Here is a 26,248-nt window from a genome sequence, read left to right on the forward strand (position 1 = left end):
CAAAAACATCAATTTTACAGGTTACAGCTGCATGTTGTAGCCATTGCTTTTGTTTTGTTGTCAGTGTCCTCATCCAGTAGGATCAGTATGACATTTGGTCCAAGAGTCTTAATCCTGAGGCTACACTTAGCATTTTATCATCAAGATAGAGTGCAACAAGCTGGCGGGTTACCTCAGTGACTTGAAGCTCACTGCTGAGATAGCCTGTGATCTGCAGATCAGAAGTAGGAATTCTGAAAGGCTGACTTTAGTAAGCTTCTCTCCTACCAGGATGAGAAACCAGTGGGTAATAATTGACGCTGTTATTTAAAAATCTTGGAAACTGCTGAAGTCTGGTACAAAGTGCTATATAAAAAACAAGTTATAATATTATCATGCATCACATTTCAGCAACTAATGTCCTTTCTCTTTGGCATCTTTAAAGGTTAGAAACAAAGTCTACTCCAGGATACTTGGTCTTCAGCCACAGAATCAGTTTTATTTTGGGAGCCGGTCTCCGCAGGAGCTACTGAAAGCATCAGGTCTTACTCAGGTATTTCTCTTTTCTCATGTTTTTTTCAAAAAGTTGTGAGGGATTCTGCTGAAGTTGCAGTTCTGCCCATTGGATCGATTCACCCATTTTGCAAATCCCAAATTATGTCTTCACATACACACAGAGTTGGATGTTTTATAATAAACTCAGGGGTTATGGAGTAAGGCAAGTCAGGTGTGTAATCTAGCTGTTTATGTTGCCAGAGTTTTCTTCCTCGAACTAGTGAGAGTGAAGATCCATTCCTTAGGATCTTCAGAGACAGAGGGAATATGTACACTTCAGTAGAAACCAGTGATGTATTTCTGTCTTGGAATTAGGCTGCCTCATCAAAAGGAAAACACTGAGAATCATTGAGTTTTCCTTTAATGGTTTATTTCATTGAATGAGTTTCTTAGGAGCTTGCTACTAGCTGAAAGTTGTCAAGAAAACAGTAAACATACTGCCCCACCAGTGTAGAGATGGGTTCTTGAATTACAGCCCTGGATCTCCATCTCCTGGAGTCTGCAGCTGTTCCTCCTCCCCACTATTGCCCTAATAGAGAGATGGGTTGGAGCTTGGGTCCCTTGTAGCTCACGCACCCACAGCACAGGCAAAGATAGACATTTTCATCCATCTTATCTTTTATACCCCAAACAAGCCTTTATGCTCTACTTAAAAGTTGTGGCTGGTTTTACAGATGATATTCAAGTCCTGGATCAATGGTAAGGTTTTCACAAAACATGTAATACATTAAAATAATTGTAAATTCAGTTTACTTCTGTTCTGAGCAACTCACACAAATAAGGATCTAAATATCAAAGGGATGTGGGTAATGTTAATAGAAAGACATAAATAGCAGTTCCTTTGGGTTAATTTAAAAAACACACAGCCATTAAATTGAATGGCAATTCAATACATGTTGCCATAAATGGACTAATCAAATGTGCACACATGCACATTTAATGAAACAATTACTGCACACAGATATGTGCAAATTCAATGGCAACAATGTTTTTGGTATAGCAAAGAATACATGACAAAGAACTAACATCCCGGACTCAGGAGGCTTGTCCAACTCGGTGGGAGGGAGCCTTCCAACTTAAGCACTGAGTTTCTTCAGCTGTTCAGTGACTGTGCACTGCCTTGTGTTTTCCACTACTTTTAACTTCATTGGCTTGATTTATTTGAGAGGTTGACTCTTCCCTGCTTTTTGTCTTGTGCATAGATTATTGTAATTCTCGTGCCTTTAAGAGCTGCTTGCCCCCAAATATCCTTGGCCAAGCCCTGATAATGACCGCACAAAAATGACTCTCTTGGGCTTGAAACGTTAACATCAATCCATCTTTGGACTACATTTGTCACCATTTAAGACCACTGGAGTTCAGATTGATATTTCAATGTCATGTATCCTTTGTTACATCCAAAACATTGTAGCCATTGAAGTTCTACTTATTCATAGATGTTACCCTTTTTACATAATCTGCAGGTTTGAGAACATGAGCACTGAGCCATATCACCCATACTTGTTTTTGTAGCCCCCTATTTTGATTCATTATATACATTCCCATACTTATTTCATGTTATCTTTATCTCCGTTGGTTGAGTCCCAATTCTTTGTACCTGTCAATCACATTCTTATACTGAAATATATCTTGACTATTCCACTCATGGCAAAATTTATCTTCTGATGGATACTTCTGTCTGCATATTCCTCACCTGTAGAACAATCCCCGGCATCAGACTGGATCTGCAAACTTCCAAGCAATGAGGTCACAGGTAGAGGGCGCTAGACTCAGTTGGCGCCGGAAGTGATGTTAGGCGATGCCACGGAACCCATAAAGCACCCAGCCCAGTGCATCAATGTTTGTTCGCTTTATTCTGCTTCTTTGACACACATCCGGTGTGTAAAAATCTGAGAGGATTTTACCGCACATAAAATACATTTACAGTACCAAAAAAAGCATCCTCTGCCAAAGTCCAGGTTTGAAACTTGTAGGGACGGGTGTCCATTATGAACCCTAGTGCCATCGATCTGTGATGTTTGACGTCCGAGCACAACTCCATATCTTGCTCCTCATGCCTCAGCATGAACCAAAAGGCTATCAAAGAGCGAGAGGCCAAACATTTCATGGCCCAAGTAAAGACGCCTGTCTGCATCAAAAATGTTCCAGACTGCATTCCCACTGTCCATCGTCGTGATCCAGCGAAAAGAAGAGGAAGGACAAGAGAAAGGAGAAGAAACATTTCCAGGGTAAGCCTCCAACAGGACTTTCATGGTTGTAACAGAAGTTAGACAACATTCCTCCTGAATGCAGCCCTGCTCCTTTCATGGACCCAGCTCCAGCTAGACCTCATCCACCTACTCTGGTGCTATCATCTCTTGAGCCCTCATCCACCTACTCTGGTGCTATCATCTCTTGAGCCACCAATGCCGGCCCCGGCTCTTCTTGAGTACTCAGCTCTAGGATCAGACCCAGCAACGTCTCTAAATGTAATGTATGTGATTTTTGCAAAAGCCTTGGTGCCGGTTGATGAACAGTTGGGCCCAGGGAAGCCACCACGCCTACTGCACTTCTTCCCCCTTCTGATCGATGATGTTCGGTGCCATATTGCACAGATCTGCACTTTGTCTCACGATGCAACAGCCTATAATGTGGACAGCACCTATCCCACTTCCACCAACAGCTTCTCCGCCACAGCGACCTCCTCCAGTTCCAAATACAGCCCTGTTGGTGCGCCAACCCAATGTTGCACCTCCGGTTCATTCCGGACGACAATCCTAGAGGCTTCTGTAAGAAAAGGCTTACAAATCACACCTCCTTAAATCTTTGGAAGAGATTCTGATCTGGTGGAATATGTTCTGGAGGGTGAATCAGATCAGGATCTGCTGGGATTCCAATGCATATCTTCGGCTGAATACATCACCTGAGTAAGCTATGGACTACCTACTGGACCACCAATGTCAGAGGTCATATCTTTGCATAAGGTCATGCTGAAGGCTGCCGAGGTGCTAGATCTACACCTACCAAGGCCATCACTTCGGACTGGTGGGACCTTCATATTGTGGAAAAGGACTATACTCTTCCCTTTTTTAAGGGTTTCACCCCCACCCACCCCCTCTCCTGCCTTTGTCTCCACCTCCCAACCATCTGGCCATTCTGCAGCAGGAGTTGACAGTTCTTCTCCTCTAAGGAGCAGTGGAGTTGGTAACAGACGCAGAAAGAAGCCAAGGTTGTTACACATGTTACTTCCTGGTGCCCAAGAAGGATGGCAGTTGGTGTCCCATTCTGGTTCTCAGGAGCCTGAACTTCTTTTCAAAAAGGAAAAGTTCAAGATGCTGACCCTAGCTCATGTTCTACTGATGTTTCGAGCTTGGAGACTGGATGGTGCCCCTGGATCTGCAGGATGCATACTTCCACATTCCTACCCTGCAATCTCATTGGAAGTTGGAGTCTGTGCACTACCAAGTTGTGATACTACCATTTGGTTTCAAAATTAGCCCCTCCATTCTTTATGAAGATGATAGCAGTGGTTGCAGCCCATCTCGGACGATCAGGTATCCCCATTTTCCCGTACCTGGATGTCTGTCTCCTCGTAGCTAGTTCACAGGAAATGGTGCCATGCCAGCTGCAGTCAATAGCATCTCTGCTGTTCAACCTGCGTTTTTTCAGTCAACAAGCCAAAGTCTCACCTGTGGCCCTCCCAACACTCCAGCTTGGAACTGGATACTACCCTTCTCCGTGCTGTCACAGAGATTAACCTACAACCAGGAGATTGTTATATCTTTCCAGAAGACACAAGAGTCCAGTCCTGAGACTCGTGCAATTTATAGGGCTGCTGGCTTCTTCTGTTATTCTGTTCATGCACACATGTTGAAATAAGACGGCCCTGCAGTGGTGCCTCCACAGGCAGTGGGTCTAGTATGGGAGAGACATGCTGTATTCCATTGTAATGTCCCCCAGCACTGCGATGGAAGTGGCTTGGTGAGGTAATGAGCCAAACCTAATTCATGTGATGGCCTTCATTCACCCTCCGATCATGACTATAGTAGTGATGGATGCCTCCAAATTAGGGTCAGGAGCCTGTCTGAAGGATCTGGAGTTGAGGGACCTCTCCTCCAGAATAGTGGGTCCATCATACTGCTGGGAATTCGGCTGGCTCTCAAGGCCTTCCTCTCCTCCATCATGAATCTGTACGGCCAGATCTTGATGTACAACACAACCAAATGTGGTATGTGAGCAAGCAAGAGAAAGTATGGTGGTACTTCCTCTGCCTGGAAACATTGAAACTGTGGTCTTGGGCACACAGCCAAGGGATCTAGCACACCGTCAATCATCTAGCTGGGTCTCTGAATGTCAGAGCGGACAGCCCTAGACACATTTCTTTGCGGATCACGAGTTGCACCTTCTGCTTCAGGTAGTCCAGGACATTTTTACTCAGTAGGGCACTCCTTAAATTTACTTATTTGCTTCCTCAGAAAGTGCTCAATGCCTGCAGTTCTGTTCCCTCCAGTACCATTGAAGGAAGCCTTGGGGAACATGTTTCAGTTGAGGTGGAACTTCAACTGCATTACTCATTCCCCCCCCCCATGCCCTTGATAGCTTGGGTTCTGAGGAAGATTCACCAAGACCAGGCTTGAGTCATTCTCATTGCCCTTGATTGGCAGAGAAGGGTGTTTTATGCTGACCATCTGTGTTTCTCCATATGTGACTCGCAGTGCATTCCACTCAAGTTGGACATTATCTTCCAATCAAGGGGAATAGTTCTGCACCCCAATCTCCGAGACCTTCCTCCACATTCTTGGAGCTTGAGCAGGGACAACTGAGCTCCTTTCAGTTGCCACCAGAGGTGGTCGATGTAATCTTGTCTGCATGTCATCCCTCTCCCTCCACTATGCCTACTTATTCTGGCCGATTGAGCAAATTTGTTGCATGATGTGTGGACAATGGTGTAGATCCCTTGCAGACCAAGCTATCTCAATTGCTGCAATTTTCACTTTTCCTTGCTCAAAGGGGATGTGCCATGGGCACTCTAAAGGGTTATGTAGATACACTGGCTGTGTTCCTTAGTCTGTGGGATCAGCTAACCCTGTTTAATTCCCCTTTTGTCATGTGCTTTCTTAAGAGCAAGACAACACTTTTTCCTCCCACTCTTTATGTGGTTCCTCAGTGGAACTGATGGGGGCTCCGTTTGAGCCCTTTCACAGTTGAAATCTTTGTATGTTAAACCTCAAAACTGTTTTTGGTTGCAGTAACATCTGGTAGGAGGGTCAGTGAGTTTCAAGTCCTTAGCTATAGATCTCCTTTTAGTACCTTCTTTCCAGTCAATTTGGTGTTGCGAACCAGGAATGCTTTTCTCTCCAAGGTGATGACTTCCTTACACATTGCCCAATCTATCCCTCTTCCAACCTTCTACCCTCCGTTTCATCCCATAAAATAGGAGGAGCGGCTGCATCAGGTGGATCCTAGACAGACCGTGAACTACTATCTGGACTGCATCAAGGAGTACCAGTCAGAAGGCCAGATCTGTGTTGGTTATTGTGGTGCCAAAAAAGGGTAAGGTGGTTCAGAAGAGAAATCTATCTCACTGGATCATCCTCAGAATTAACACTGGCTACATCTTAACCGAAAGTAACCTCCTGAGGGAATCTGGATCCATCCCACTAGGGCTAAATGAACAGCTTCTGCTCTTGCTTGAGGTGTCCCTATTACAGAAATCTTTAAAGCAGTGATGTGGGCATAATTGCCATCCTTTGCTAAGCACTACCGCTTGGATACAGATGTGTGCAGGGATGGATACTTTGACAGGCCAGTCTTGCAGGATTTCCTTGTCCAATCATCCATCAACCCTCCTCTAATCTGGATATGGCTATGAAATGTGTTCTACAGGTTAGGAATCTGCTGGTAGAAGTATCCATCAGAACAAAAAGTTACTCACCTGCGGTAACTCTTTCTTGATACTTTAACTGCAGATTCCTCACCGCTATTGCCCCCCCTCCCCGTTTGATGGATGATGCATATGAAAAGTTAATAAGATCCCAGTTTGCATTGTTTCTGTACTGTAATGCTTCATTAATGTCAATCTCGTTTCAAAGGCTTGAAAAACTGGAAAGAAACTGACATCAATGCACAAGGTTGGCGCGTTATGACGTCACTTCCAGCACCAACTGAGTACAGGGCCCTCTACTGGGGCCCTCATTGCTTTAAAGTTTCTGGGTCCAGTTGGACGCCTTGGGATTTGCTGTGTAGGTGAGGAACCGGCAGGTAGTTAGAGTATCTAATAGAAAGAGCTTTATTGCAGGTAAATAATTCTTTTATATTGTCATTCATTATAATTGATTAACGTTTTTGAATGAACACGAAAGAACCATTGTTTAAGTTTCTGTTTTATCCGAGACAGCAGACTATTTCTCAAAACGAGCAGAAACCTTCAGCCCTCCCTCTCAGAATCTAAGTGGTACATGTCTCATTCCTCAGCTGATTCCACTTCAATATTAAATCATTTTTCTTTTCCAGAAATGGGTCTGGAGGGAGATCTCGAACTTTGAATATCTGATGCAGCTGAACACCATTGCTGGCAGGACCTACAATGACCTCTCTCAGTACCCAGTAGTAAGCTCAGTTTATTCTGTTTCCATGTATGCTTTTGTCTTAAATTTCATTTTTTTGCCAGTCCTTTTAAAGCAGTGGTGAGCATATTTTCTGCTGTGATAGGTAGGACAGCATAAACCTTTCTGCAACCTTTTTACAGCAAGAGGCTGTGTCCTAGGGCCAATTTAGAGATCTCTTCGTCTAATATCTCTGAGCTGCAAGTTGGGTTATGGTTGAGTTTACAAAAATATTACCTGTACTTGGCACGTGATTGACTTTCCCCTGGTCCACCTGGCATGTGATGAACTCTGGGTCAGCCCAGCTGCCATGTTAGAGGCTCTGCCTACCACATTGCTCTTGCTTTGAAGGTCAACACACTTGCGTGCATAAACTGTTACGTTATGCTTGACGAAGCTTCCTCGCCAATTAGGGAGAATTCACACCAACCTTAAATAGCTGGGTAATCAGATTCAGACTGCCAGGCTAGAGCAAGAATTGACTAGGCGAAGTGTGGTTGTTGGTAGGTGTTTCATCAAGGGCTCGTTCTCTGTGGACAAACCTATGGGTTAGTCCACTGCCTTCTAAAAATGGAAGGGTTACCCATAGCGTTGGCACCAATGGAGCCTTTCCAATCCATACAAATGGTTGGAATACAATAGCTTCTCAGAGCCGCCGTATCCACAGGAAGGAATACTTGGAATGGCGAGTGACTTGGATCCAATCATTGGTCAGGGACATAGGAGTGGGGGCTCCCAGTGCAGGGACGCACATATTGATGCTCATGATTGTTTTCTGGGGGAGCTGAATAGTTTATTTTTATGTGAGATTATGGATACTACAGTGAACATCTCTAGGGAGGGTGTTTAGTGCACTGGGTAGTGGTGGGGGCAGCGTAACTGATAAGAAAAAAGGTTATTCCATTGGCTCCTTTTAAATCCTCAAATGTAACCCGAGCTCTCTTTTGCTATCGTCTCTAAATAGCTACCAATATTATGAAAAGGCCATACATTCAATTGAAACTCTGACGCTATAGTACATACACATTTCAAATCATCATGATCTTAGTTATTCATCAAAATACCAAAACAATTAAATAGTGTGTTTTATTAAGACGTGTCTTGTTGTTTAATTAAGATAAATACATATTTCTCAAAGTACCCATGAATAAGTATTGCTCAAAAACCCTACAATTAGCGTGTTGCTCTAAGTAGTCAGATAGGTGACAAAAGTCTGATCACCAAGTTTCAACAAATAATACTAATTACTTTAAAGTCTTTGGTAAAAGTTTTCAATATATCTGAAGAGATCCTCTTACGTCTACCGTAATCTACTCAGAATTGATTTTGGTTGTGTTAAAACATTCATAATACGTTATAGGCTGAAACTGCAGGATATACATAAATCATACAAACCCAAACGGGTAAAGGAATGTTTCAAAAATGTATTTCGTTTTGTTGGAGTTGATATAAACTCAAGTTTACAGTTTGGAAAAATAGAAATTAAAGGACAATGTTTTTCACATTTACTGAGAAACGTATTAAAAATGTTGCAGCCTAAATATCCCCTCAGCTTATTGTTCAAAGCCTGTTGGTAGTATTTGACACATGTTCTGTTTCTTTACCTGCCTTTAGTTTCCCTGGATATTGCGGGACTATGTCTCGGAAACACTGGACCTGAATAACCCGGAAGTGTTTCGGGATCTCTCTAAACCGATTGGTGTGGTGAATGAGAGGCACGCAAAGGAAGTGAAGGAAAAGTGAGTCTTTTTTGTGGTGAATCTTAGATGAATGGCATAGGAAGGTGAAACACAGCTATTCTTAATCAAAATCAAAATTATTATTACAATGAACTGGTTGCTGATGAAAGAAGTCAATTTATTCAGGGAAATGTAATACACTTCTGATATTTACACCACTGGACAGTGCACCTTAACTTAAATTGATGTGGAGCGCATTCACAAGGTTGGGGGTGTCATGTAAATAAATATTCTTCTCATCAATTAACACTTACATTTGCCTATGGCACATTTTAATTTTAATACCTTTTGACATTCCACTTGTCTTAAGAATGTCTGTTTACTCAGGTATGAGAGTTTCGAGGACCCGTCGGGCACTGTTGATAAATTCCACTATGGGACCCACTATTCCAATGCAGCTGGCGTGATGCACTATATGATCCGGACAGAGCCCTTTACCACCCTCCACATACAGCTACAAAGTGGAAGGTAAAAGACAGGAAAAAAACAGGCAGACTTGATTTTTGTGATGACCCCAATGCCTTTATGCTCTGCTGTGTCCTTGCTGTTATATTTACTTCTGAGTACAGATCTGTACAGCTTGTTGGTTTGGATATAGGACAGAGTTCCAGATACAAAAAGAGCTGTGTCTGCTAAATTGCCTGCCACAGCATCTACTCACAGGTTTCCCACGTGTTAGGTATTTTGATGTTTTCTGTGGGACCGATAAACCTTAAATTGCCCACTCTTCCTTCCATTATCTTATGCTCAACCGTTGGCTCTCACTGCTCTACTGCATGAAATTGGTTAACTGAAACATTTTGAGGATGTCTTTTTGCCTGATTTTTCTCTTTTCCCTGTTCTCCTTATTTAAGGTTCGACTGCTCCGATCGCCAGTTTCACTCTGTCCCTGCTGCCTGGCAGGCCCGAATGGAGAACCCTGTGGATGTGAAAGAGTTAATCCCTGAATTTTTCTATTTCCCAGAGTTCCTGGAGAATGGAAATGGTAAAGGCCTCATCATTTTTTTATCCACAGGGTGTTGTCCAGTATTTGTGCAGATAATCTGTTCTTTTGAGTTTAAATACTTGGGTTCAGAAGGAGGTGGAAAGAAGTCCAGTACGTGACAGATTTAACCTATACCTAACCAAATATACCATCCTAGGAGCCTCTGCAAAAGAATTTAAGAATCATTTATGCAGGAAATTGTAGAATCTTTAGCACCACCATACTGGTTGCATTACATGATATTCTACCTTCTGTGACCCCAAAGCAGGCTCAAAATACAACTGGTTATGGAGGAAGTTCTGTGTTTTTGTAAAATGATAGGGCTGACATGCAGTAACAATTTTCTTTCCTAGGCCTGTTAATACCTAGTCAGTAAACCAATGTTAAAAAACATGAACATAAAACATGGCGCCAGCTCATATATGTTGTGGCATTTGCTTTTACTGTATTAGGTAAAATACTTTGTTGACCTTGGACTTATAAAAAGGGGGTGTTTATGTGGTGTCCAAAAATCCCAGGTTCACAGCTGACTTTAATTTGGATCTGAATGGCTTAAAATTGAATGAACGTCTAGTCTGATAGGCTTTCACCCCACCCTTATTTTACTGGGGTGCAATGATACAAATTGTGTGACCAATCGAATTGACTGGTGTATTTGGCTGTCTAATTATTTGAAGTCGTCATGTGATTGTAGTTTTGCCATATGGGGTGGCTAAAGGAGCAAACGTAGAATGCTACATGTTCCATTGCAGATGAGTGGAGTAAATACCCTTTACTATTATTTTTTTTAATTCAAACTAAATATTCCTCTTTCACGTATTCTGAGCACACTCCATGCTGGTGGACAGTGGTCCCCATAACAAGAACATATTTGTTTTCTAAGTTAATAAATGGAACTATTTCAGTTTGCATTACTTTTTTAGGGAGAAAAACTCATTTGCCTTTTGAACTGCGCTCCACAAGAGAACGAACCAATAATAATGCACAAGCTTCAGTTACAAAAAGCTTGAAAAATAGGCGTGAAAGTAATTCTAGTATGAGTGTAAAAAGATATAGTGGGAGATTATAGTGTGTATAATATTGTCTCATGCAAATGCATTGGTAGAAACCATGGACTGTGTCATAATACTTGAAGCCTATATGCAAACCATGGTATAAAAGTCACTTTGGGTTATAGGGGCACACAAGCCAAAATGTATATAAATAAGATATGGTCGGAATTGTGAAATGTATGTGTGTATGTATATATATATATATATATATATATATATATATATACACACAATAAATGTTATGTAAAGAATTAGTTTAAATATAATAATTTTTTCAAAGCATAGGTGAACTTATTTTTTTTATACAAATGTTATTAAATATTTTAGCATACAATATCTATTTTTGTACTGACGTATAGAATTGAAGATTTGCACCAGTAGGTTTGAGAATGGCATTTTGTAATAAACAAGTAGCTCCATTGTAGTACTACATGCGGTAATGCAGCTTGTGAATCACGTCCTAGCTGTCTGAGGTGTGTTAATCAAGTGGGGGAAATTAGCATATTCAGGTGAAGAGTTGGTTCCAAGGATTTAGGTGATCACTTATTTGTGAGGCAATTCAAAGAAACCTCAGGTGGTATTGGGAAAATAAGTAACAGATTTTAAGATGAATGTAGTACCAGAATTTCATAGAATGCCATCTGTCATAAATAGGGTGTCCTAAATATCATTTACATAAATATTGTGCCATTCAAGTTAATAACAGAAAATCTACACTTAAGGAGATTATTTTTTTTAGTAAATGATATTTAGGACACAATAGTAATGTCAGACTGTGTTTTTGTATACAATACTCTGACATGCAACAATTAAGCTGGGCGAGACAAAGAGTAGTATGGTCTATTATGTTAAAGCAGCCTGGCACATGGGCTAGCTAGAGGTTCAGGCATTCCTTATGTGGTCAGTATTTATGTATCTAGTCAGTAAGTCTGACAGTTACCACTTTAATGGCATAGGCATTTCTGTTCTATTCATAACACCTTCAGTGGTTTGAAAATACTGTTGAATAGAAATATTTTTAGGATTACAGACCGTTTGTGTTAAAAAGTACAGTTTGTTTGAAATGTGATTCGGAGCACTAATCTATATTTCATGTGCAGGATTTGATCTTGGATGCCTTCAGATGTCGAATGGGAAAGTGAATGATGTTGTACTTCCAAGGTGGGCTGAATCTCGAGAAGATTTTATCTATAAACATAGGAAAGCACTGGTAAGACCATAAAAGTATTAAACATTTTTCAAATTGTTAAATAATTATAGACTTGAACATTCTATGTTGTTCTGTTGTTTTCATATGTATTCAGTATAGTTTATCAAATACTAGGACCTCCATGTATACATGCACTTCTGCCAACTGACCAAAACAACTGTTATCGCTCTGTTCTCAGACTATGAGGCGAGAACTAGTTGGGACTGCCACTCTTTCATGACTCCAAGTTTTTTTTTTTTTTTTTTTTTTTTTACAAAAGCACTGTAGCTCAAGGGCTAAATTTCTTTTTAAACTGGAAGAATGTATCTAGTTCTAGATCAGTCAGTCTTATTGTTATGCCAGATTTCGTACTCCCACATACCACATCCTTTCAAAGCAATGTCATAACTAACTTCACTTTGGCCAAGGTTTTTGTAGAAGCTATTACTGGGCACATGGGCATATATTCTATTATTCTGAGTCAACTGTGTAAATGTAATCTAATTTCTTGTAACAAGCTCCTTATCTGAAACCAAGTTGTAAATAATCTCCTGAGGATTCAGACTCTTCGTAGTGTCTTCCTTGTCAGTGGTGAGCTCTCATCTAAGTGAAACTCTCTCAATATTTTACTATGCATGAAAAAACCTGCATAAACACCCACAATCCTGAGAATATTTATTCATTTTTCCTCTACTAGACACTTATTTTCATTGTGATATATTATAGACTGACTAGTCGAAGGCAGTTTTCTGAAACACGTCAGCCACTGTTTTTTGCACACTCATATGGCCTTGAAATCTAAATTACATTGTACGTTTACATGGATTACAATGGCGCCTCTCCTTTCCGTACTCCTTTTTTAACTTGGTGAAGGAGTTCATTCAGAAGTCTTAAAAATGTTCTTGTTGTGACCCCACTAGGTAAAATGCTTTGAAGTCGGGCTCTCCTCCAAAAATTTAAAGCAAGAATTTCGTGGAGTGAGAGAGGCAGGGCCGAGCACTGGAAGTGTGGCTTATAGGATAATTTCAGGGTAAACTTTTCTGTAGTTCATAATACATACTGAATATAAGGCTTATAAAAGAGCAAAGATATTGAACAAAAAAAGAAATTGACCAAAAACCACTTCTCTCCGTAATTGTGGTGTTGTGAGCCCATCACTCTTGTAGGTTGCAGGATGTCTTCTCAGCGTCTTTAACGGCTTTCCCACTATACCTGGCTGTGACCCCAATCATGAAACAGGCTTTCCGTCTCCTTCAGAAAAAATGAGTTCCCATATGTTCCCCCTCTTTGCAGCAGGTGTGCCGTCTGCCCTGATGCTAGCAATAGAAAATGAGACCCGTGCCGACAGGCATATTTGTGATGCACTGGGCCTCTCACACTCCTGGGCACCAGTGCCACTGCACCTACTTCACTAATGATAGCTAATGCCTTGCCGAGCCGACAGTCTTCTCAGCCATTTGTTAAAAACACGGTCCCCCATCTTGCTTCATCCTCCTCTCTGCCATCTCTCTGGGGCCCAGCTAAGCTGTTTTCTCTGCTTCAATTTTCTCCCTTTCTGGGAGATTGGTCCAGTACCCAAAGCAGACCTAGCAAACAAAGGCGCACTGGGCCTAGCGCAAGTTATGAAGGATAGTACAACAGCCATAATAGGGTTTTTGTGCCCCCTCAAGCCCCTGGGCTGTGGTAGCACTGCCAGGCAGAACTAATGATACCTAAATCCTTACAACCCAGGCTTTCTCCTCTGCCCATTCCACTGGGCCACAACCCCTAAGCCTTAAGCCCAAAGCAGGCTATCTGCTCCTTTGTGTAAAATAATAAAATACAAAAGCAATGAAAAGTTCCACTTTTCACCCCGTTACTCGAGCCTCGTGCACTGAGCAGCAGTGGAGACCCGGGCCCTAATACAAGTAAGGAAAATGGACCCCACTCCGTTCTAGCTAATAATACAGTCATAATTTGGGCGCAGTGGCCCCTCAAAGCACTAGCCTTGGTGCCACTGAACCTGCTGCACTTATGGAAATGATTGCCCTTTGAAAAATGAGATCCAAAATACCCTACCTTCCTCAGGGCATCACTCTGAGGAAGCTGTCTCTTTCCATTTGTAAAAAAATAGACACCACATAGTCCCCTTTCCTGTGCCATCTCTTTGATGTTATGCATAGATCTTGCTCTTTTCTGCTATCTCCTGGGATATTACTATCAGGCCCCAGTTGTCCGTACTGTAAGGGCCCTGGGTATGAATGCAACCCTGTTGGTCTCCACCCTGCTATTGCCCCCCTTCATGAACCAGAAACACATCTGGACAGTTCTTGAAGTGGGCAAGATCTATTGGGACCAACATGCCCATGCTTTTTTAATTTTACAAATACAGTTCCCATACGTTTTGTTAAAAAACACAACCATGCCTCAATGAAAGCAGACCTTGATATACCTCTGAGTGAAAGTGAATGAAGGGCAGGTGGCAGAGGGTTTTGGGGTCTCCTGTGCTGTGAAGTTTTAGAAAGGACAGAGAGCTAAAGAAGACAGGCCTTCTCACCAAGGAGCCTGCTACCTGAAAGCAATGTAGAGGTCTTATCAAAGTTCTGGAATGTGTACTTTCAATTGACACAAAAACAATGTTTGCACTATGCACTTATGTGAAAGATATACACATTACAAGCACTTGTTTTATAATAAACATTAAATACTTTTGTGGCAGTGTTAGAAATTGAGTTGATGGTTAACTGGGGTTTAAAGTTTAGTCCAACAAAAACCACAATCCTAGTTAAGGTGTTAGGCAAATCCTAAATTATCCTTTGCTCACCCTCTGGTAGCTTGGCACAGAGCAGTCAGGCTTAACTTAGAAGCAGTGTGTAAAGTATTTGTGCAGCACTTCAAACAGTAAAAACACCTCACAAAATTATTCCCCACCAGTTTATAAAATAGAGTATGATTTAATAAATAAAACAAGACAAAAATGACAACAATCCAATAAGTGGAACCTGAATTATGAATTTTTAAAGATTGAACTATTCAATAGAGCATAGAAGCAAGAAGTACCACACGGGGATATCTGGTTGTGCCAGACCAAGACAAAGTCAAAAGTTCAGATTAGGCCAACCGCGATGGAGCGCAGGCTGGCTACAGGCACCCAGTTGGGCCCACTAGGCAAAAGTAGCTTAAATCCTGGCTTTGGAGTGTTGAGTAGGTGCTGAATCATGCCGTTGAGGAGATGCATTGATTTTCCCCACCCAGTCGAGGAGATGCGTCGATGTTCCCCACACAGCAATGATGATGTGTCGGTGCTGAGATGTGTTGGAGTTCTGGTGTGGGTTTCGGCTCTGTCGAGGAGATATATCAAGTTGAAATAGCGCAGAGGATGCCATGCGCAGTGTCCACGTTGTCATTGAAGCTGTCGTTGACTGGGATGTGAGGACCTTGTGCTGAAGAAAGTGCTGTAGGGCTGGCTCAGAGGGCAGTGCACTGGTTCTGTTCTACGCAGCAGCAATGATGCATCAGTCCTGGTCACTCAACAGCAGAGATGTGCTGTTTCTGCCCACGCAGCAGAAGATGCATCGGTTCTGCTGGAGTAGGCACCTTAGGTCCACTTCCAAGGGTCCAGGACTTGAGTGGCACTATTTGGCTGTACAGACTCATAGATGCCCAGGTGTAGGAGCAGGGTGGTTGGAAGTCTGTTATGTCCCTGAGGTTTCAGATTAGAAGGCCAGCCGAGTAGCCTCTCGGAGTCAGTCTGGGTTCAAGTGATGCAGGTCCAGTCCTTCTAACCCAGGCAGGGGAACAGCAGGCAGCAGGGCAGTACAGCAAGGCAGGAGTCCAGCAAAGCAGCAGCCCAGTATAGTGGCAGTATTTCAGCAGCACAGCAGTTCTTCTTCCTGGCAGAGTACTCGCAGGTCCAGAAGTATACTCATTTTGTGATGGCAGACGTCCAGTACTTACACCCATTTGGACCTTCGAAGTGGGGGAGGCTTCAAAGACAGGCTTTTGAAGTACACAGAGGTCTTGACCTTACTGCTGTGGCTTCAGACTCACTTCAGGGGGCTATGCAGCCCTTTATGTGGGGACCGGACACAACCTATTGAGGTGTAGGTGAGGCTGTAGCCAGCTCCTGTCTCCCATCCTGCTGGATGGCCCATCAAGTCACACCTAAAGTCTCATTGTGTGTAGCAGTCAAGAGGGAATACACAAAGCCCAGCTGTCACCCACCCCAGACAAGTGATAAGAGTCAGACAGCAGACACTAAATGGCTAAAGCAAGAAAATGCCAACTTTCTAAAAGTGGCATTTTCAGGTTTGCAATTTAAAATCCAACTTCATCATAAATTGTGATTTTAAATTGTGATTCCAGAGACCCCAAACTCGAAAAGTTTATCTATCGTCCAGATTAAGAATTACACTTTAAAGATGTAATAATATGTTAAACCCCCCTGTTACCAAATAGGAGAGATATGCATTGCTGTAGTGAAAAACAACTTTGAGAGTTTTTCACTACCAGGACATGTACAACTTAAAAGTACATGTCCTACTTAAAAGTACATTGCACCCTGCCCTCTGGGTTGTCTGGAGCCTGCCTTATGAGTGATTTATATGTGTAAAAAGGGAAGGTTTGGGCCTGGTAAAAGTGTTATTTTGCCTGGTCGGCATGGCTGGGTAAAACTTCACTTACAGGCTCTGCAATTGGCAGGCAGAAAACATGGTTAAAGGGCACTTAAGTGGGTGGCAAAATCATTACTGCAGGCCTACAAGTGGCATTTAATTTACATCCCTTCGCACATGTAGTGCACTTTAATTTCATTCTAAGTCCCTGGTAAATATGCCAATTAGGGACACACCAGTGTTAACATGTTTAGGGGAAAGAGCACAAGCACTTTAGCACTGGTTAGCGGGGGAAAGACATGGTTAAAGGGCACTTAAGTGGGTGGCGCAATCATTGCTGCAGGCCTACAAGAAGCATTTAATTTACATCCCTTGGCACATGTAGTGCACTTTACCAGGGACTTAGAATTAAATGAAATATGCCAATTGGGGACACACCAGTGTTAACATGTTTAGGGGAAAGAGCACAAGCACTTTAGCACTGGTTAGCAGGGGGAAAGACATGGTTAAAGGGCACTTAAGTGGGTGGCACAATCATTGCTGCAGGCCTACAAGAAGCATTTAATTTACATCCCTTGGCACATGTAGTGCACTTTACCAGGGACTTATAATTAAATGAAATATGCCAATTGGGGACACACCAGTGTTAACATGTTCAGGGGAAAGAGCACAAGCACTTTAGCACTGGTTAGCAGGGGGAAAGATCACAGAGTCCTAAAGCCAGCAAAAGGTCAGAAAAGTGAAGGGGGTAGGTCAAAAATGGGGGGGAAGACCACCCTAAGGCAGTCAGGTCTAATAGGCAGCCTATCTTGTACTGTGTGCAACAGAATTGTATATAATGACTTTCATATTCATGTGCTGTTTGTTACATGGTGAGACCTCGCAGCACTATACATACATTAGTCACTATTCCCCATTGCACAAATCAAGATTCCGTACTTAAGCTCTGTGATCACAAATACAGACATGTGCAGTGATCACATTAACTGATGTTTCATAATGTAAAATACTGCATTTTCTACTGATTATTTTAACCTCCATTTACGTTTTGTGCGTTTTTACATGCAGTTAACTAAAAGTGAAAAGACAGAATACACAAAATATTTGATTCTTTTTAGTTAAGCCATTGACTCTCACCACAACGGCACAGCTTACAATTCCCAATTTTCTTAACCCTTTCACCTTGCATGTACATGAAGGAAGCTTGGAAATGCTCCAAATAAACAAAGGTGTGCATCTTCATTTACAAGTACGGGAGACCTGAAATGCGTATGTGCACACACTGGGTCAAAGCTAAATAAAGGCTACTTACACCGCTAATCGAGTGCCACTCTCTGCTCTACCAAGGATGAGATGTGTGAAATTTAAGGAGCTGACGGCAGTCACACTAACTGGGCAACACCATGATACCGCGGGCATTGAGGTAGCACTCTGGCAACCATCTTTGTTTCCTGGTTATTTATTTTATGTATGTGTGTGTGTGTGTGTGTGTGTATATAGATAGATAGAAAAACTCTAGTGGCGGTGTCACTAGGGTAGTTATAGTTAGGACCATGTTTCCATAGAAAAAGTATTTTTTGACTATCCTGTATCTTTGGCACAGTTTTACGAATCTTCATGAAATTTTTTCAAAAAAGTGTTACAGTGATTGTTGTTGCGCACGGAAAGTTCAGGGGTGATTCGTCAAGCGGAGGGCAGAGAAAAAGGGGGAGGGGGTGAAAAAAGTTGTGTTTTTCATTTTAATTCCCATTGAACCTTTAGACATGTCTACAGCCCAAACCGCTGGGCGCAATTACACCAAATTTGGCAGAAAGCTAACTTTGGTGTTTGGGTGTTGCCCATCTGAGCAACAGCATGACACTTAGGTAGCACTCTGCAACCATCTTTGTTTCCTGGTTATTTGTGTATGTGTATGTGTGTGTGTGTGTGTGTGTGTGTGTGTGTGTGTGTGTGTGTGTATATATATATATATATATATGTTCGATGGCATGTGTAGCTGCAGATACACATGCTGTGCACATCCCGCCATCTGGTGTTGGGCTCGGAGTGTTACAAGTTGTTTTTCTTCGAAGAAGTCTTTTCGAGTCACGAGACCGAGGGACTCCTCCCATTTCGACTCCATTGCGCATGGGCGTGGACTCCATCTTAGATTGTTTTTTTTCCGCCATCGGGTTCGGATGTGTTCCTTTTCGCTCCGTGTTTCGGGTCGGAAAGTTAGTTAGAATCTCAGAAAAATCGTCGGTATTGTTTGCGTTCGGTATCGGGTTAGTTACAACAGATCGACACCGAATTAAGAAGAGCTCCGGTGGCCCGTCTGGGTTTTCTTCCATCCCCGCCGGGGCCTGGTCGGCCCGGCCACGTGTCTCTTCAAGGCGGATGGAACGGACCCCATTCCGCTTCTGTCCAAAATGCCATAACAAGTATCCATATACAGATCAACATCTGGTCTGTAACTTGTGTTTTTCACCAGAACACAAGGAGGATACTTGTGAGGCCTGTCGATCCAGGAAGACACTCAGGGACCGAAGAGCAAGAAGACTGCAAATGGCGTCGGCGCCGACAAGACAAGAGCGTTTCGAGGAGGAGGAAGAAACATTCTCCACCCAGGAGTCGGACTCTGAGGAGATCGATCCTGAGGAAACGCCGAAAACCGTGAGTAAGACGTCGAAAACAAAAACTCACGAGAAAAGCGCTAAAGCCCAGGGGACGCCACCACCAACAGGCCATGACTTAACCCGAAAAGTAGGTGACCGTTCATCGGCACCGAAAAAGGGCGAGCTGGTGTCGAAGTCATCCGACTCCGGTCGAGATACCGGCACACAGCAATCTCGGGCCCGAGATAGTGGCTCAGAGAAGATTCGGCACCGAGACACCGGCACCGAAACGGGTCGCACCGAGAGAGCATGACGCCGAAAGTAAAAAAGGTTTCGTCGGAGCCGAAAAAAGCAGCCGAAAAGGTTTCGGTACCGAAATATCCGGCCTCGGAACCGAAAACAAGTTCCTACACTGAGGAACAAGGACTGTCCACACAAATGAAGACACATCGATTTGGACAGGAATTACAGGCAATAGAGCCAGATCACACACAAAGACGGCTCTTTATTCAAAAGGATACAGGGAAGATCAGCACTCTTCCTCCAGTCAAAATGAAACGCAAGCTTGCCTTCCAAGACAAAGACAAACAGCCACACGCTAAGGTGGCTAAACAAGTAACACCACCACCATCCCCACATCCCTCTCCGCAACCATCACCGGTAGCCACTCCACCAATGATGCAATCTCCAACTCATACAGGAATGAGTCAAGATGACCCTGACGCATGGGACCTTTATGACGCACCAATGTCAGACAATAGTCCAGAATGCTATCCAGCTAAACCATCGCCACCAGAGGTTAGTACAGGCTACGCACAAGTGGTGTCAAGAGCAGCTGCATTTCATAATGTCAGCCTGCATTCAGAGCCCATTGAAGACGACTTTCTTTTTAATACACTGTCGTCCACACACAGCCAATATCAGAGTCTTCCTATGCTACCCGGAATGCTAAAACACTCCAAAACAAGTGTTTGAGGAGCCTGTTAAAGGGAGAGCCATTACTCCAAGAGCAGATAAAAAATATAAACCGCCACCAACAGACCCAGTGTACATTACACAACAGCTAACACCAGACTCTGTTGTAGTGGGAGCAGCGCGCAAAAGAGCCAACTCTCATACTTCAGGAGATGCACCACCTCCAGGTAAAGAAAGTCGAAAATTCGATGCTGCAGGCAAAAGGGTGGCGGCACAGGCAGCAAACCAGTGGCGTATTGCAAATTCGCAAGCTTTGCTAGCCAGATATGATAGGGCCCATTGGGATGAGATGCAACACCTTATTGAACATTTACCCAAGGAGTTCCAAAAGAGAGCGCAGCAAGTAGTAGAAGGAGGACAGGGTATCTCAAATAATCAGATACGGTCAGCAATGGATGCTGCAGACACAGCTGCTAGAACTGTCAACACAGCTGTAACAATGAGACATGCATGGCTGCGTACATCAGGATTTAAACCAGAGATACAGCAAGCTGTGCTGAATATGCCATTCAACGGACAGCAGTTGTTTGGGCCGGAGGTGGACACTGCGATCGAAAAACTTAAAAAAGACACTGACACGGCCAAAGCAATGGGCGCGCTCTACTCCCCACAGAGCAGAGGCACATTTCGAAAGACACAATTTCGAGGGGGGTTTCGAGGGCAAACCACAGAAGCCACAGCCTCACAAACAAAGCCCACTTACCAGAGCCAGTATCAGCGGGGAGGTTTTCGGGGACAATATAGAGGGGGACAATTTCAAAGGAACAGAGGAAAGTTCCAAAGTCCCGAAACTCCTCCAAACAAACAGTGACTTCAAGGTCACAAATCCCCAACACATAACACCTGTGGGGGGGAGACTAACCAAGTTTTACAAACATTGGGAGGAAATAACAACAGACACTTAGGTCTTAGCAATTATCCAGCATGGTTATTGCATAGAATTTATCAAATTCCCTCCAAACATTCCACCGAAAACACACAATATGTCAAAACAACATATAAATCTTCTAGGACTAGAAGTTCAAGCATTGCTCCAAAAAGAAGCAATAGAGTTAGTACCAAAACAAGAACTAAACACAGGAGTTTACTCACTGTACTTTCTGATACCCCAAAAAGACAAAACTCTAAGACCCATACTAGATCTCAGAATAGTAAATACATACATCAAATCAGACCATTTTCACATGGTTACATTACAAGAAGTAATCCCACTGCTCAAACAACAAGACTACATGACTACATGACAACACTGGATCTAAAGGATGCATATTTCCATATACCAATACATCCTTCACACAAGAAGTACCTAAGGTTTGTATTCCAAGGGAAACATTACCAATTCAAAGTGTTGCCATTCGGAATAACAACTGCGCCAAGAGTTTTTACAAAATGTCTAGCAGTAGTAGCTGCACATATCAGAAGGCAGCAAATACATGTGTTCCCGTACCTAGACGATTGGTTAATCAAAACCAACACGCAAAAACAGTGTTCACAACACACAAATTACGTCATACAAACCCTACACAAACTAGGTTTCTCAATCAATTACTCAAAGTCACACCTTCTGCCGTGTCAAACACAGCAATACCTAGGAGCAACAATCAACACAGTAAAAGGAATTGTCACTCCAAGTCCACAAAGAGTCCAAACATTCCAAAATGTCATACAAGCCATGTATCCAAACCAAAAGATACAGGTCAAATTAGTAATGAGACTCCTAGGCATAATGTCCTCATGCATAGCCATTGTCCCAAACGCAAGGTTGCACATGCGGCCCTTACAAAAGTGCCTAGCATCACAGTGGTCACAGGCACAGGGTCAACTTCTAGATCTGGTGTTGATAGACCGCCAAACATACATCTCGCTTCAATGGTGGAACAGTATAAATTTAAACCAAGGGCGGCCTTTTCAAGACCCAGTGCCACAATGCGTAATAACGACAGATGCATCCATGACAGGGTGGGGAGCACACCTCAATCAGCACAGCATCCAAGGACAATGGGACATTCACCAAAAACAGTTTCATATAAACCACTTAGAACTGTTAGCGGTATTTCTAGCTCTGAAAGCATTTCAACCCATAATAACCCACAAATACACTCTTGTCAAAACAGACAACATGACAATAATGTATTACCTAAACAAACAGGGGGGAACACACTCAACACAGTTGTGTCTCCTAACACAAAAAATATGGCATTGGGCGATTCACAACCACATTCGCCTAATAGCACAATTTATTCCAGGGATTCAGAATCAGTTAGCAGACAATCTCTCTCGGGATCACCAACAGATCCACGAATGGGAAATTCACCCCCAAATACTGAACACTTACTTCAGAATGTGGGGAACGCCACAAATAGATCTATTTGCAACAAAAGAAAACTCAAAATGCCAAAACTTCGCATCCAGGTACCCACAACATCAGTCTCAGGTCAATGCACTATGGATGAACTGGTCAGGGATATTTGCGTACGCTTTTCCCCCTCTCCCACTTCTTCCATATCTAGTAAACAAGTTGAGTCAAAACAAACTCAAACTCATACTAATAGCACCAACATGCGCAAGGCAACCTTGGTACACAACACTACTAGACCTTTCAGTAGTACCTCATATCAAACTGCCAAACAGACCAGATCTGTTAACACAACACAAACAACAGATCAGACATCCAAATCCAGCATCGCTGAATCTAGCAATTTGGCTCCTGAAATCCTAGAATTCGGGCACTTAGACCTCACACAGGAATGTATGGAGGTCATAAAACAGGCTAGAAAACCTACCACTAGACACTGTTATGCAAATAAGTGGAAAAGATTTGTTTATTACTGCCATAATAATCAAATTCAACCTTTACACGCATCTGTAAAAGAAATAGTAGGATACTTACTACATTTGCAAAAATCTAACCTAGCTTTCTCTTCCATTAAAATACATCTTACGGCAATTTCTGCTTACCTACAAATTACACACTCAATTTCATTGTTTAGGATACCAGTCATAAAGGCGTTTATGGAAGGCCTAAAGAGAATTATACCACCAAGAACACCACCAGTTCCTTCATGGAACCTCAACATTGTCCTAACACGACTCATGGGCCCACCTTTTGAGCCCATGCACTCTTGTGAAATGCAATACTTAACGTGGAAAGTTGCATTTTTAATTGCCATCACATCTCTAAGAAGAGTGAGTGAAATTCAAGCATTTACCATTCAAGAACCATTTATTCAAATACACAAAAATAAAGTTGTTCTACGGACCAATCCTACATTTTTACCAAAAGTAATCTCACCGTTCCACTTAAATCAAACGGTAGAATTACCAGTGTTCTTCCCACAGCCAGATTCTGTAGCCGAAAGAGCACTACATACATTAGACATCAAAAGAGCACTAATGTACTACATCGACAGAACAAAACTAATTCGAAAGACAAAACAACTATTTATCGCCTTTCAAAAACCTCATACAGGAAATCCAATTTCAAAACAAGGCATTGCTAGATGGATAGTTAAGTGCATTCAAACCTGCTATCTTAAAGCTAAAAGAGAACTGCCTATTACACCAAAGGCACACTCAACCAGAAAGAAAGGTGCTACCATGGCCTTTCTAGGAAATATTCCAATGAACGAAATATGTAAGGCAGCAACATGGTCTACGCCTCATACATTTACCAAACACTACTGTGTAGATGTGCTAACTGCACAACAAGCAACAGTAGGTCAAGCTGTATTAAGAACATTATTTCAAACTACTTCAACTCCTACAGGCTGAACCACCGCTTTTGGGGAGATAACTGCTTACTAGTCTATGCACAGCATGTGTATCTGCAGCTACACATGCCATCGAACGGAAAATGTCACTTACCCAGTGTACATCTGTTCGTGGCATTAGTCGCTGCAGATTCACATACGCCCACCCGCCTCCCCGGGAGCCTGTAGCCGTTTAGAAGTAGATCTTAAACATTTGTACATTTAGAAATATATTACTTAAAACTTTATTATGTACATACGCATTCACTCCCATTGCATGGGCACTATTACTAGCATACACAACTCCTACCTCACCCTCTGCGGGCAAAACAATCTAAGATGGAGTCCACGCCCATGCGCAATGGAGTCGAAATGGGAGGAGTCCCTCGATCTCGTGACTCAAAGTCTTCTTCGAAGAAAAACAACTTGTAACACTCCGAGCCCAACACCAGATGGCGGGATGTGCACAGCATGTGAATCTGTAGCGACTACTGCCACGAACAGATGTACACTGGGTAAGTGACATTTTCCATATATATATTCAATGGCATGTGTAGCTGCAGGTACACATGCTATGCATAGTCTTTTCGGATCGAGTGACTCCTCCTCTTGGTTTCAGTGCGCATGGGCATCGACTCCATTGTTAGATAGTTTTCTTTACGCGGTCGGGTTCGGACATGTTTCCTCTCGATCCGAGATTTGATTCGGAGAACCTCAGAAAACCTTCTTATTCGTCTGTATTGTTTCGATCACGTTTCCCATCTAGAATCGAACCAGTAGTATCGTCGGCACCTTCATTTCTCCCTTCGGGGTGCTTGTGCCCAACTCTGGCCTGTTCGGGCCTACCGCATGGAAAGCCTGATGGATCGGACTTCATTCCGATTCTGCCCTTGGCGCCATGCGAAGTACCCCTATACAGACCAACACTTGGTTTGTAATTTTTTGCCTTTCTCTAGACCGTCGGGAGAAAGATTGCGAGGCCTGTCGATCATTTCGATCAAAGAAGACCCTGAGAGATCGCAGAGCCCGAAGACTCAAAATAGCGTAGAAAAGCAGCGAACATCTCGACGTCATGGAGGAAGAGCAGGCGCAGACAACAGTCTCCATCCGAGACACAGACTCCGAACAGGAATCGGAAGACGACAGACCCATCACAGCTGGCCAGCATGTGAGTACGTCTGCCCCTACAACCCTGCAGAAAAAACATTCAAAGGCCTTGGGTACACCACTGCCGGAAAAAAGACTGCTGGCGGCTGTCTTCGAGGTCGGCGCCGAAAAAGGCCACCCTTCCATCCACCTTGGAGTCGAGTAAATCCATTAAAAGCACCACTTCAGATTACAGTAAAAGAGCCCATTCCTCTGAGTCAAAAATTCGGCAATCCGCTTCGGAGCCGAGACATCCGACTACTTTTTCGGGACCGAAAAAGATACACACCTCGGAGCCGAAAAAATCCTCATATACAGAGGAACAAGGATATTAAAACAGATTGCAAAGCCAATAATGGAATCTCATAAGACTACCGAGAGTGAACCAATATTACAGGTTATGGATGAGAGACGGTACAGAATCCATATTCATAAGGAGACCGGAAGAATCATCACTGCACCTCCTTTAAAAACCAAAAGAAAGCTTTCTTTCCAAGAGGAATTAAAATCTGTGCAACCACCAGCAAAGGTGCAAAAACAAAAGGAGAATACACTACCTCTCCATGCTTCTCCTCCTCAATCTCCACAGCTGTCTTTCTCACCTCAGAACAGCCCACCACCGCCGCCTTCTCCAACACATTCTTTATACTCACATGGAGACACAGCAGACCCATGGAACCTCTATGACCCTGATCCATCCCGGACAATGATACAGACATTTACCCATCAAAACCTTCTCCTCCAGAAGACAGCACTGCATACACCCAAGTAATATCTAGGGGGCAGCTTACAATGGAGTAGCTATGCATTCTGAGCCATTAGAAGAAGACTTTAATACACTGTCTTCTACGCATTCCCGATACCAATGTCTCCATGAACCAGTCAAAGCTAGGATCATCATCCCTAGAATTTATAAAAAGTATAAACGTGCCCCTACTAACCCAGATTACATCACTTATCAGGTCCCTCCAGACTCAGTAGTAGTCAGTGCGGCAAGAAAAAGAGCAAACAGCCAGTCATCAGGAGACGCACCTCCTCCTGTTAATGAGAGTAGAAAATTTGATGCAGCTGGATAAAGAGTTGCCACACAAGCAGCAAACCAGTGGAGA

At 43.0% G+C, this 26,248-nt stretch overlaps 1 protein-coding gene across 6 annotated transcripts in view; it reads left to right on the forward strand.

The window, feature by feature from the left end:
- Positions 1-26,248, forward strand: part of NBEAL2 (neurobeachin like 2) — a 646,515-nt gene that overhangs the window by 524,867 nt on the left and 95,400 nt on the right. For all 6 annotated transcript variants that reach the window (XM_069210922.1, XM_069210925.1, XM_069210923.1 and 3 more), the window contains 6 exons: positions 425-532; positions 7,027-7,122; positions 8,733-8,857; positions 9,185-9,325; positions 9,712-9,842; positions 11,995-12,104. In XM_069210922.1, the coding sequence (XP_069067023.1) occupies positions 425-532; positions 7,027-7,122; positions 8,733-8,857; positions 9,185-9,325; positions 9,712-9,842; positions 11,995-12,104 (711 nt within the window). The remainder of the gene's footprint in view (positions 1-424; positions 533-7,026; positions 7,123-8,732; positions 8,858-9,184; positions 9,326-9,711; positions 9,843-11,994; positions 12,105-26,248) is intronic.

This window comes from Pleurodeles waltl, chromosome 10 (assembly GCF_031143425.1).
Source record: "Pleurodeles waltl isolate 20211129_DDA chromosome 10, aPleWal1.hap1.20221129, whole genome shotgun sequence".
NCBI classification, from domain to species: Eukaryota; Metazoa; Chordata; class Amphibia; order Caudata; family Salamandridae; genus Pleurodeles; species Pleurodeles waltl.